Source organism: Anabrus simplex, chromosome 13 (assembly GCF_040414725.1).
Source record: "Anabrus simplex isolate iqAnaSimp1 chromosome 13, ASM4041472v1, whole genome shotgun sequence".
NCBI lineage: Eukaryota > Metazoa > Arthropoda > Insecta > Orthoptera > Tettigoniidae > Anabrus > Anabrus simplex.
Window position 1 is genome coordinate 95,903,323 of NC_090277.1, and position 14,736 is coordinate 95,918,058.

Sequence of the window (14,736 nt, forward strand, 5' to 3'; positions counted from 1 at the left end):
TTAGCTGCAGGAGAGCTTGAATATGTTGCAATTAGATTCACTATTTAAATTTTCTTCTAAATACCTTCGAAATATTCAAGGTCATCTTGTATATATTCCGGCTAAAACCATAATTTGTTTTCCAGATGCCTTAATTACATCTATCAAACAATAATGCCCAGTGTATCGCAATTACAGTCATTTAGTGATCAGTGGCATTTCAATAATACTTCTAGTTTGATAATACCCTCCAAAAAAAGCAGGCACAATTTCTGGAGGAGGATCCTTGACACATTCAAAGTAGAACACTACTCACTTTATGAGACACACACAGACTGAAGTGCACACCAAGTTCGACTAATTAATTACCTTTCCCTTCTTGCTGACCGCTACAGGTTCCTTGGATTTATTCTTGGTAGAAGGGCTGTCGCCACTGGACGATACCACAGGATCTGCCGGTGGTGAAATTACGGGCGCATTCTCCGACACGACCGGTACCGACTCCGAAGCCATGTCCCCCGAGGACGAGTCCTGCGGCACTAGTGGAGCCGGCTCCAACTGGTTAACATCTGGCGCGATTGTAGTAGTTGGCACTACTGTGGTATTTTCCACTTGACGTATCGATGGTGTATGTGGTGAAGTAGGTACAGGCTGTATTTTATTGCTTTCTGGTTGGCTAGCTTCAGACACTGCAGGTTCTTCTGGTGAGGATATAACTGTTGATACCGACTGTGAATGTACATCTGGTACCTCTGGTGCTACTTCTGGAACACCCTGCTGGGAAGTCTGTGGTATACTTGTAGTCTTTGGCACCACCTCCAGGGCTAGTTCTGACAGAGCTTTCAAAACACAAACGTCCTGCTGCTTTGGCTCGGACACTGGCACCTCGACCACTGGCGTAGACTGCTCTACCACTGGCACTGACTGCTGTACAACTGGTGTTGGCTGCTCTATCACTGGCACGGGCTGTTCTACCACGGGTGTTGGCTGTTCCACCACTGGTGGTGGTTGCTTTGGTTGCTCTACCACTGGTGCGGATGGGGTTGCTTCCTGAACGGCCTGGGATTCAGACAGAACAGTATCCAGATTAGGAGAACTGGTGTTTTTCTCATCAGTTTCGGGTGGTGCTGCTGCTTCTTCGACTGTACTGGGTTTGGCTGAAATCAGATAAAGAAAGGCTTTATTTAATAGTAATTTGAAAAAAATCCATAATTCTAGCCCTTCAGACAAGCAACTCAATGTTGAAAACATCCTAAGGGTATGAACTATGAATTGTAGGTATATATCTATATATTTAAAAAAATTATGAAAACTAAAGTCAGTCAGTCCGGCCATTCTATCCAGTCGATTTCCTTAATTTTTTAAAACTGAAAGGTATTCATGCACAGATTTGTCATCAGGTACTATAAATCACTTAACTTCCGCCTTCCTCAAATTATTTGATTTTTCAATTTTTTTTGTCTCTTTGAAACAATCATATCTTTTAGACATGATATTATATAGGCTTTTGGGCTTGTGCCATGTCAAGAAAATAAGGTGAAGTTCTTAACGTTTCGCAGAAAACTGTGCTCTGTGTCCTCAGAAGAGTTCTCAACTGTCCACGAGAAAGGCTTCTTAAACAAGGACACTTTTGAATTTGGAACGTTATAGGCCTAATAGAAGTAGAAGTGGAAATGGTATGTTCATTCACCACCAGATGGCCCCTAGGATATGGCACAACGCTAGCGTTCGAAACGGAAGCTGACCGAACCATCACAATCAGACTAAGCGGTTCACATAACGTGTTTGCATAACATATGACAGGTGTAAGACATAGACATAAGCCTGGAATGAAACATCTGGCGACGAGGAACGTACGAATTTGGAAAACACCGAGACGAAATAATAATAGTGAAGGGGCAGGGAAGGGAACTACCTACGTAAATTGTTGCCAGCCATTAAGAATTTACGTAGGTAGTTCCCTTCCCTGCCCCTTCACTATTATTATTTCGTCTCGGTGTTCTTGCCAGCCATTAAGAATTTACGTAGGTAGTTCCCTTCCCTGCCCCTTCACTATTATTATTTCGTCTCGGTGTTTTCCAAATTCGTACGTTCCTCGTCGCCAGATGTTTCATTCCAGGCTTATGTCTATGTCTTACACCTGTCATATGTTACGCAAACACGTTATGTGAACCGCTTAGTCTGACTGTGATGGTTCGGTCAGCTTCCGCTTCGAACGCTAGCGTTGTGCCACGTTCTACGGGCCATCTGGTGGGGAATGAATGTACCATTTGCACTTCTACTTCTACTATAACGTTCCAAATTCAAAAGTGTCATTGTTTAAGAAGCCTTTCTTGTGGACAGTCAAGAACTCTTCTGATGACGCAGAGCACAGTTTTCTGCGAAACGTTAAGAACTTCACCTTATTTTCTTGACACAGCACAAGCCCAAAAGCCTATACAATATCATGTCTAAGTACGGGCCGTGAAAGCATTAATGGCAAAATCGTAACTTTAGTTCAAATTGAGGTACGGAGTTCGTTTTGGCCTAAGAACACTCAGTGGATTAAGCTCTTTCATTTCAGCTCTTAACTATTCAAATTGGTTGATTATGAGGAAAGTTATAAGTGCACATTCTATTTGATGTCTCATTTCTTCAACATTTTTCTCATTGAAGCAAACATATCTTTCGTTCTAATTGAGGTACAGTAGAACCTCGCTTATATGTTCCCGGAAACCTTTCCCCGTATTATTCGTTCAAATTACGTGGTCCCACGAGCATCCTAATTAAATCACGTAGTAAAAATCCCGCATGTTCCGTTCCTCGAAGAAACTATTTCCCAGATCAACCATCCAGAAATTTCAGTTCCATCAACACTAAATCCTCAATCACACGGTTTTCAAGAAACAGTATTTTACAAAAGGACGCCTACAGCATACTTAAGGATCTTGTTGTTGACGTCCCATCATTGCGGTAATATGAAGAACTACTGTACTGGAAAAGCGATCGGCGGTGAACTTGCATAAGGGATCATCTTGGCATCGCATTCAGGTAGTATTGTTTAGAGAATGCTCGGAAATCATAAAGCAGAAAGTGCCCACGACAACTGCAAGGAGAAAGAGCGCATTTCGACAGCTCTATATGAAGACAGAACGAGTTTCGTCAAATGTTCGTACGTCTACATTATGCCCAGGGTTAGATGTTTATTTTTTTACTTTTTGCGCAGGAATCAAAACTGCTCCTTCTTAGGTTACATAAATTTAGTATTTTACTATTATCATATACAATTATGTCATTGAGTCCAGAACAGATGTTGCACCTTACATAGACCTACATAAAGCCATGGGAGGTTTTGGGATTGCCTATTACTGTTTTCGTCCTAATATAAGACTGGGAATTTCATGTTCTTGTGTTAAAATTTTATAAAAACCAGTCATTTTACATGCGCATGTTACATTTAAAATTTTTGTATCATTTCGCACTCGTACCGACTGTACGGCGAGCGCGCTTTCCAGCTGAGCTCAAGGTCGCAAACAATAGTAATTTCGGAAGTGTTAATGATAATTTTTCTTTTTCCACTTTGATTGTGATTAGTGACGGGCAGAACTAAATATAATGCATTCGAGAATACTTTCAAAACCATATTGTTGAGTTCAACATAACCTTTAAAAGTCGATGAAGGCCTAATTTACGCAGTACAAGATTTCTATAAAGTGACTAGGAACAGTATACCGGTGACCAAATTACAATGGAAGATTTAAAAAAAAGGATTTTGCCATCATGTTGGACGCTTTTGTATCTAATGTGCTTTATTTTATTAGATTGGAGAATGAAAAACTACTTGTGGCCGATTGTTGTTTGGCTTGGTGTTACGTGTAGTAGATTTTTCCAAGAGTTTGGGTGATCAAAGTTGCTGAACTGAAAGAAGTTTTCAGAGGAAACTGACAAAGTTTCCCCAGTAAAACTTAATGTAAAGTTTCGAGATTTTTAAGTCGTGTGCCGGTAATAAACGTTTGAAGCCAGCCCCGCGGTTTAACTTGCCTGCTTCTCACCCGGAGGGCCCGGGTTCGATTACTGGCCAGGTCAGGCATTTTTACCTGGATATGAGGGCTGGCTCCAGGTTCAGTCATTCTACGATTATGCTACCTTTAATTGAGGAGCTATTTAATGGTGATATGGCGACCCCGGTGTAGAGAGCCAGGAATAACGGCTGAGAGGATTTGTCACACTGACCATGCGTCACCTTGTAATCTGCAGGCCTTCGAACCGAGGGCGGTCGCTTGGTAGGCGCAAGGCCCATTGGGGCTGTAGTTTGGTTTGGTTTAGGGGCGTTTGTAAGATTATAGGTATATGTATTTCATTTTTGTGATGTTTAGCCAAATTGTTGATGGTTCATTCGTCCCGGATTTTCCGTTTTCTCGTGTTGTACGTTTTCTTTTTTTCCGGGGTCCCTCCAAAAATGGAGAATCGAGGTTCCACTGTACGCAGTTCGTTTTGGTCTAAAAACACTCAGTGGATCAAGCGCTTTCTTTTGAGGTAATAACTACTTAAATTGGTAGATTCTGAGAAAATTTATGAGAACATTTGTCTCCATGACGAAGATCTTTGAAGGACTTTTTAGCAGTTCGGAGCGTAATGTCTTTCCAAGGAACGTTTAATTCAATTTCCTTATGTGATGTATTTTCAAGTGTTTTGTTGACATATCACATTCTATTACCACACCAGATCATGTGCTTTATTTCATTAACTCAAAACTTTGCAAATACATCCGTGAGGATAGTAACGGACAACACCCTACTTTGTAAACTGCGGGCGGAGCCAGAGGGAAACTGCTAGTATATATTTAAAAAATAATAACAAAACCTCAGACACTTCCAGACAGTGTTCTGCCCGGAGGCTTTATATGTAGCTGAAAGTTTGAACTAGTGCCGAAAAATATTGTGAGGAAAATACTAGGACCCCAAAGAACTGAGGATAGATCATATCACAAAGAAAGAAAGGAAACCAAGAATTATCTCTCAAGATGAAAAATATCTCTCAGATACCATCCTTGTTCTTCGTTTGAACGGGAGTAATGGGATTTGAAAACAACTACAAGCAATAACCCTTTCACTGCTAAGCTAAAATGCTGTAGTACTGCTAAAACTGCCAACCTAAATTAGGTGAAATGTAAGGTTTTACTGAAAATTTTGTATTCGCCTCAGTTTTGAAGCTGTATAGATGAAATTTTTTTAAACGATTCCTAATATATCTGAGTATATGTCCTGTGATTTTCTTTCTTGGAACTTACATCTCTGTTCTAAACAAATTAACGAATTATTAATTTCTAGTTTCTATACTTAAATTTGATGATTTGAATTAATATAAATTTGATGATTTGAATTAATATTTGGCATAGGAATTATTTTGCAAAAATTTTAATGTCACTCTTAAAATCTCTGAATTATGCTGTCTCTTAATTTTAAAAGTTTGAAATTTATGTGTTTAAAAATGTCCAAATGGTTTTAGTGTTTTCATGAAATTGAAAATTGTGGTTAGGTTCGCTGTCATGTTGACTTTCATCTCACCACTTCACACTAAGATTTATTTATTTATTTATTTATTTATTCATTCACTCACTAAGCCTGTCACACTCCTCTGGGGCAATGATTCATGACTGACAGATGAAATGAATTGATATTGGAGAGTGTTGCTTGAATGAAAGATGACAGGGAAAATCGGAGTACCCGGAGAAAAGTCTGTCCCGCCTCCACTTTGTGCAGAACAAATCTCACATGGAGTGACCGGGATTTGAACCAAGGACGCAGCGGTGAGAGGCCAACGCGCTGCTGCCTCAGCCACAGAGGCTTCCTATGTTTTAAGAAACGCATCATAATCTTCACATGTTGTTAGGTAGGCAACCTGCTTGACAGAAATGTCCAGCAGTTTGCTTACCTTCCCCTGACATTGTAATTGGCCAGTTTTGTGTACGAGTTTGTTGTAATGAGTGCGAAGTCTGGTATTGGCTGTATATGAACATGTGCATAATGCCCAGTGATTTAAACAGAATACATTTCAATTTCTTTTTTTAAACAAAGTTAAATATGGGGCAAGTAGGCTAAATTTTAATTTGTTACAATGAAAGTTGGAAATTCGTTACAATTAAATATTATAACACATATTAAGTAGGGAAAAGGGAAGGGGCCTAAAAATAATTATGCAATTCTGAACATTTTATTAAACTGGCGTTCGTTACAGCGACATTTTGCTATATCTTTAATTTAACAGTTCATAAGTTATTTGAGCGACTATTTTGATCATTCTACACCACTGTTCGTAAACTCTTTTGCTCATCCACAAGCAGCAATCAACAATATTCCCATAGTCCCATAACATGAAGGAAAGACTGAATACCTGAAGCTTTAAGTTGAGCCAAAAGGGACGTCCTCTCAGCCTGCAGAGTCCTACATAGTTTCTGTAGCTGTGCAAGTTGTCGAGTAGTCAGTTGTAGCTCGCTGTCCCTCTGTTGTTTGTCTGCAGCCATTTCCAGCAGTGCCTGGTGAGACTTTTCCCAACGCTGCTTCCATGACGATGTCTCCTTCTCCAGCTTACAGATCTTCTTTGACATCTGCACAGGTCAAAATCAAAATTGTCACTTATCAAGCATTTACATATATTTTATTATTTATTCATTCATTTGTGTCAGAAGCAATATTACTGTGCTAACAAAGAAAACTTTACCATCGAAAGTGGTTAAGATGTCCCTGTCTAGCGCGTTTCCCTGGTTATTATGTCATTATTCAAAAGTCCCAGGCCATGACCTATTAAATACATGTTAAAGAAAACCTGGACAGCACAGTTACGTCACCCTTTGGTACGTTCGTAATTCCCACCATAAGAAATTTAAAGTAGCATTCCTGGCCACTTGCGCGCACGATGCACCAGCAACTATTGGTCTGGGTGAGGATTTGGTAAAAAAAAAACCCAAATCATCATTTCACACCCCTAGTGTGTCGACCTAGAGCTGCAGGGAGTGTTGGTCTCAAGCCAGCCTTTGATGTGGGCGTGTGTTTGTTTGGATCGTGCAACAGTAGCTCATGTGACTTGTTGGTGCTTAATTTTACGTTTGTAAGTGCATTGTGTAACAACATATGTAAATTAGGCCTACCGTACTCATGCACAGTGGTCTGCAGGACATTCAGTTATGAAGAAGAAGAAAGCTAGACAGTTTACAATGATGAAAAATTAAAAGTTTATTGAGAAAGTGGATGCTAATGCACAGATGAAACGTGTGCAAATTGCCCAGACGTTGGACATTCCTACAATAACTTTAAACATAATTGTAAGCGACGTGTATAGTTCGCATCTCTAAGAACGTTCTTCCTTGATGTTTTACTATGCTGGTGTTCTTGAAATATATTATTTATTTATTTATTTATTTATTTAATTAATTACAGTATAATTGTAAACGCTTGTTTCTCTGTTTTCACTGTAAATATTTTTATGTTCAAACCTAACATTAAATTTAACAGCGTAATTGTTTTTCATCTTTTAGCACGTTCCCTCTTTATGACAATTTTTTTTTTCAGTTCCCATAAAAATGTCCTAACCAGTTTTGGCTGTATATTCTAGTTCTTAGTAAAATGTATCCATTACCCCCTTTGTCTAGTTTCTTTATATAGGGTCAGCGATGAAGTCAGATTAAATTATACAGAATGCTGGATGTCCTTCCTGACACCAATCTCAGTAGAGGACCTAATAAAAATTAAATTAATGATGGTGAATGAAACTGGATAAGGAGGTAGAAGGAATCAACTGTGGCCAATGAATAAGAACTGCCCTGGCACTTGTCTGAAAGTAAAAAAGGGAAACCACAGAAAACCACAGTAACTCCCCTAACGAGGTTGACATCAGGAAAGGCATCCGAGCATAAAAACTCGTGAAGATTCATGACATAGATTTTGATTACCAAACCCAAAATATTTGTCCTGAATGTCCTAAATTCATAATTCCAATATAAATAGTCTCTTACAGGAAATGATCAATTTTCCAGCTAACCCATTCTTGGTTGCCAGTATAGGCTCCACGGTATGCACTAGCCATGCATCTTGGTAGGGATGCTAGTTACCAACTGATGAGCCCACATTGGCACACTGGCAACCAAGAATGAGTAGCTAAAAAATGTATAACTTCCAATAAAACTTTACTGTTTACAATTGGCTTCATGTCGCACCGACACAGACTGGTCTTATGGCGTCCATGAGACAGAGAAGGGCTAGGAGTGGGAAGGAAGCGACCATGGCTTTAGTTTAGGTACAGCCCCAGCATTTGCCTGGTGTGAAAATGGTGAACCATGGAAAACCATCTTCAGGGCTGCCGGCAGCGGGGTTTGAACCCAAAATCTCCCGAACGCAAGCTCACAATAACGGACCATTTATATTGGAATTATAAAGATTCGTCTCGCTTCATAAGTGACCTCCTAGAACAGGGATGGCGAACCTATGACACACGTGCCACTAGGTGACATGCAAACACAACTTGTGTGGCACGCCACACAACACACTAATGTATTTTAATGTTTTAACATGTAATAAACCGGTCGAAAATCTAGCAACATAGAGTATTTTAACATTACACTTTAGTAAAGAAGTAGACCTACGCATCAATTAATTCTATGGTCATATTTTGTTTACAAATTGTATTGGTTAAAAAGAAAAAACCTTATTATTAAAATTTAACCTCTCTTTAAAATGTAATTTTCAGTGATGTTTGCAAAATAAAATCGTGAAACATTCAGTCGAACGTAATGCGATCTAATGCCTAAATGAAGTCAAATAAGAGCGTTTCGTTATGATTTTACAGGAAAATAACCGATGGCACACTACACAGTATAAAGTAATACACTGACACACTAATCGGTAAAGGCTCGCCATCCCTGCTCTAGAGGAACGGGACAAGGGCTGCACGCACGCACGCGCACACACACAAATACGTGCACTCATGTAATGGTTTTCGCCCCTCGTGGTGGTGGTGATTATTGTTTTAAGAGGAAGTACAACTAGGTAACCATCCTCTATATAACACTAATCAGAGAGAAAAATGAACGGGATCCGACACTTTGAAAAATAAAGATATCGGCCAAAGGAAGACAAGGGCCATGAAGGGCATGAAAATGAAAGACTGCCTAGCCGTCACAAACTAATACCATTGGGGTTGAAAAAGAACAAGAGTAACCAACTTCTTGATCAAAGTTGGTGTGTACAGAAAAAATGAAGAATGCAAACCATTCATCAACGTGTCCAAGAGCCAGGGTATTGGCGGGAAAAACAAAACAAACCACACTCTCTTTCTCAATTTGAGAGTAGATTTCTATACATAATATAAATTACACATTGTACCAAAACCTTCCTCCTATAACTAGAATTTTAACATCTATACTTCGAAAAAAAAAAAAAAAAAAAATTGCTATTAAAGTACAGTCTCTCATCTTACCCTCTCCATTTCTCCCTTGAAGCCTTCAAACACGTCGTTACTTCTGCTTAAAGCATTCTGGAACTCATCGTACTTATTGGTATAAAGACTGATCTGGCTTCGCAAGCTTGTTTCGGTTGCCTGCAAGTCTTGGATCTTGGCTTGACACTCCACCACTTCCTACGAACAGTAACACAATCATTTGAGGTAACCAGTTTTGCCTAAATTTTACCCAAGTAAAGTAAATATTTTAAAATCCTTTTCTTGAGAAATTTTCAGACTTGATTTAGAAGTTTAGTTAATGGGAACAGTTAAATGAACACAAGAGAAGGGAGAGACTAAAAGAAACATTTATACAGGTAGTGGAAGGCAAGGAACACCGGATAAAAAACACAAGGAGAAACGGAACCCAATGTGCTGGTGGCGATTGTTTAAGAGACAGTACAACTCGGCATCATCTCTTAACAAATTAAATGTAATATATATAAATGTATTTTCAATATGAGTTTGTAGAATTTGGAGATTTTGCTGAATGGTATGGACACAGTTTGTGAGAAGGAGTACAAGGAGAAAATAAATAAATCGAAAACAAAAATAATGGCGTGCAGTCGGACGAAGTCAGGTGGTGCAGGACATATTAGATTAGGAAATGAAGTATCAAAGGAGGTAATGTAATACTGCTACTTGGGTAGTAGAATAACGATGGCAAGACAACATAAAATTCAGATTAGCACAAGCAAGGAAGGTCTGTCTTAAGAATAGAAATCTGCTCACTTCTAACATTTATATAGGAAATAAAAAGATGTTTTTGAAGACTAATTCTCTCTGGAGCATGGCATTGTATAGAAGATCCGAAGTGGTGTGTCCCTACATACAATAAATAAAAGTAAACTAAATATTCTACATGGAAACAATATAAACTTGTAATATTTTACCATTTTGAATTATTACAAATAGAATCTGCAATCCTAAAAATTTCTCAAAATAAAATGGGACAAAAATACAAAATTCCCTCCTACACATTCTGGTGCAGATATTATTTGCATATAAATCATAACTAGCTCTTAAAAATTGTTTTCTTACATTAAGCTTCTTAGTATGGACTGTCTAAATGAGTTTGTAGAATTTGGAGATTTTGCTGAATGGTATGGACACAGTTTTTGAGGAGGAGTACAAGGAGAAAATAAATAAATCCAAAACAAAAATAATGGAGTGCAGTCGGACATTTGTTACGAAAAGACATTTGTTTTCTCCTTAACAAATAAGGTGTTCAAGAATACACGAAACTGTGTGTTACCATCAAAAGTTGTTGCTTCTCTCTGAGCAATGTTTCCTTCTCAGCTGCCATCTCCATCTTAGCTTTCGACAGTTTAGCATCAGCCAGCTGCGACTCCAGCTGTAGTTGCTTGGAGATCTTCTCTACTTGCTGGAAAGAGAAAACATAAATTGAACAGCTTTATCTGGCCTCAGGAATTTAGCTGAAATCTACCTTGATAATTTAGAACATCCCAGAATTTTTAACAATAATATTTTCAATAACATTCAATTTTGGGCCAGAGATACATAGATGATACTATAGTTATAATGGATGAGAACTTAGTCGATGCTACCACCACCCTTTCAAACTTAAACACACTTCATCTATATATCAAATTTACTCTAGAATCAGAAACTGAACATAAATTAAATTTTTTAGACTTAATCTCAAGACAGCATAATTCCCGTAGCTACAAAATTTATAGGAAAACCTACAATAAACCATAAACACCATTCATCAAGACTCTTTACATCCCCAAGTCCACAAACGTGCTGCATACTACAGCATGGTTCACCGTGCATTCATTATCCCAATGTTCAAAAAGGATCTTACGCATGAATTAAACACCATCAAAAACATAGCTAAGGCCGACAGATACAATAAAATTTTCATTGAAGAAATTTTTTATTTTATTTTACATTTTATGGCCTACATTGGACCACTTTAGTCAATTATAAAAAGAATTTCTTGATTTCCTATCAGCCCAATATTTTTTCATCCTGAGAGGTGCTGCCTTCCTTTGTTCTGTTACTGCAATAAATGATGATGCTTGTTGGTTAAAGGAGCCTAACATCTAGGCCATCAGCCCCTAATGGCACGAAATGATGACGATGATTGTTGTTTAAAGGGGCCTAACATGAGGTCATCGGCCCCTATTACTCCAATAAAAACCAAATTTAATAACACATAGGAGGAATAATAAATAAAGTCAGACAATGACTTTCCACTACCCTCACTAAAGAAGAAACACTAACAAAAGATTATTTTTCCACTTTCACTTTTAATAATCCACAGATACACCAGATTTCTAACATTTTCAAAAAACATGACATAAAAACTGTTTTAAAAAACAATAATAATGCATCAATTCTACACAACACAAATAATAATAATAATAATAATAATAATAATAATAATAATAATAATAAATTCTATAGATCAGGTGTTTATATGCTTACATGCAGTAGCTGTCTGCCCACCAATAGCAGCCAAATGGGTAGAAACTGACACAAAGTACTTAAAAGATGTAAATTCATGTAAATATAATAGATTTTCAGCTATGGGAAAAAATATGATGGACTCAAATCCTAAATTCACGAATATTGATCAAGATTTAAGAATCCTTAAAATGGTTAATAAGGGCTCTCTGCTCAATATCCTTGAAAATTGTTTCATCCACCTGGATCAATTCTTTAATCCCAATTTCAACTTTAAATGAGAGATAAGAAAAACCAAACCCTTTATTTGATCTATTAATTCCTATTTTCAATAAAAAGAAATTGAATACTCTAAACCCCATCCTTTATTTTTTTCCAAATTCCCTCCAGCAATCACCCACCATTCCACATCCCTCAGCCTTAGGCTACACTATACCTCCCATCTACAACTCAGCTCTATTCTATTTCTCTGCTTTTGCTCTTTCAATTTTTTTCAATGATCCACATTGGAAACAAATTAACATCTCAACACTTTCCTATCAACATTATTCTGTTCACACTTGTTTCAGCTGAACTGAATTCAAGAAGATTCTTCAAGTGCTATTATTTTAAGTGTTTCCCTGGTCTTCTGTGAAGTGCATTCTTCAAATTGAAAGGAAACTGAGAACTTACACAAGGCGTGTGATCGTGATGAGTGTTTAACATACAAATCTTTAATTACATGTTATAAATCTCATTGTAAACCGTATTGGATATAATTATAATAGTTGCCTCTACACACATACGCAGCTTCAGGCGTGATTAATTCTGTGATGTGAACTATTCCACCATTAAGTGATTTTTCGTACCTGACTCGCATTTTTTATGCACCAGAATGAGATTTAACTTATTTACTTTATCAGCTTACGTAATGTGATATATTTTAACCTCCGTGAATATGAATGTAGTGTTACTATCTTAATTATGTGAAATTGTTAAAAGCTTATACACTAATTATACGGTTATTGATTGTCACTAATGAGAACATAAGTTTTTAGAGAACTATTATACTTTAAGTCGCTAGGTTCGGGGCCCTGACCAAGCGTTAGGTTAAGTTTATTACAGCTGAAGATGCTTACGACAGTTGAGTGAAACATGTCCCAACTTATAACACCAGTTGTAATGAATTGTATCCTAAATATAAGGATTGATAAGAATTGGAAAGGTGGTTTATCTTATTGTTTTTTATTTACGACCATTAAAATCTTTACTTGTCGTGCACTGAATATCAAAAACACATGCTTGCTTCATAAATTTTATCTATAATTCATGTCTTGGCTTAACTTCATTGATTTTGACTGATGATGGTCTCTAGCAAGACCGAACAGTATTGAACAGCTTTTGTTGTACATTATATTGCTCTTCAATACAGAATAATATGAAATTTATTACCTATGATTCCGAAGACTCACGACAGAAATTTCAGTCATCGCACAGGAATGGGTTAATATCATGCCATCTTACAAGGTACCAAAGACACAATTGTACAGTATATCATACCTGCTCCCTCAGCTCATACTGCTCACACACACTCTTGAATTTCTTGGTCATCTCCAGGTTATCCTCTCGTAGTTTACAATTCTTCTCATTGTTCTGCTGCATCAGAGCTGTGACATCAGCCAGTGTGCTCTGGAATTTGGCCGACACTTCCTTGCGCTTCTCTTCTTCCTCACGAATCTTCAAGAGGCTTTCATCCTGTCAATGAACAACAGATACACTACATTACAAAGGGAAGACTATAATATTACGGCTATAAAAACAACACAAGAGCACTATATCAACTGAGGGAGAACATGAAAGTTTAGCTTCCAAGATTTTTCCACTGTGGACCGATGACCTCAAGGTCTGATCCCTTAACCCAAGAAAAAGATGCATTGCAGTACGATATTGCAAAGGTGTTACAACTGGTATCACTTGGAATACAGGCAGTGCGTGATGATCAACCTCATCTTATTGATGCAAGTGTAATAGACTGATGTAACTTGAAAGCAATATTCTTTAACTCATAGGTAAATAATGCCAATATCGAGTTTGAATCATCATTATTATTATTATTATTATTATTACTTGTGTAGTATGGCTATGAAGTGTTTACATCCATTTATTATTATTATTATTATTATTATTATTATTATTATTATTACTATTTATGTATCCCTTTGCTGGCAAGATGTAGTGTTTACAGTGCGCTATGTCTTCTGGTATGGGCTAGAATAAAATTGTTACTTTCATTGACCTGTCTCAGTCTCTTTCTTGGCTTTGACAATATGAAAGTGGCTGAGGTATGAGTGGCGCTAGTAATGCCATTCCTTATGCAGCCAGTCCCTGCTATGAATGGTGTGAAAATGTCGCTCATAGGGTCGGTTGGTGCAGGCATTTCAGTGGGCTTGGCAGACTGATGTGCAATAGCAACTTCTGGCTTGGTGAGGAAAGCAACAGGAAACTACCTCACTTCTCATTTCCCTAGTACGCCTCTTCAGTGACACCTAGGCCATCTGTGACAGCTAATGGTGAACCTGTTGAGGATCCGACCAGCCTTCGGGCTGAATACCCAACGTTATTTATGTACTTATGTCCAGACTTTATTTGGTACAAATCACAATCGTAATATTTGCGAGGTTATGTCATAAAACATGTGTTGTATGTATGCAGGGTGAAGCGAAATTCGCGTACTCGGGCGTCGCAGCGTGACTCCTCACAAGGCAGTAATAAAAAAAAAAATGTCTCTCACAAAAGTTCGTCCTGCAAGTATATCCGGGAGAAAAGGGACATTGAAGAGTGGCAATCTGGCAACACTGTAACCACATGTAGGGT

At 37.9% G+C, this 14,736-nt stretch overlaps 1 protein-coding gene across 3 annotated transcripts in view; it reads right to left on the reverse strand.

Annotated features, from left to right (window-relative positions):
- The window catches only part of LOC136884929 (alpha-taxilin), a 67,712-nt gene that overhangs the window by 22,222 nt on the left and 30,754 nt on the right, over positions 1-14,736 (reverse strand). For all 3 annotated transcript variants that reach the window (XM_067157250.2, XM_067157249.2, XM_067157251.2), the window contains exons 5-9: positions 13,423-13,617; positions 10,706-10,834; positions 9,430-9,588; positions 6,352-6,565; positions 349-1,136 (exon numbers count right to left, since the gene is read on the reverse strand). In XM_067157250.2, the coding sequence (XP_067013351.2) occupies positions 349-1,136; positions 6,352-6,565; positions 9,430-9,588; positions 10,706-10,834; positions 13,423-13,617 (1,485 nt within the window). The remainder of the gene's footprint in view (positions 1-348; positions 1,137-6,351; positions 6,566-9,429; positions 9,589-10,705; positions 10,835-13,422; positions 13,618-14,736) is intronic.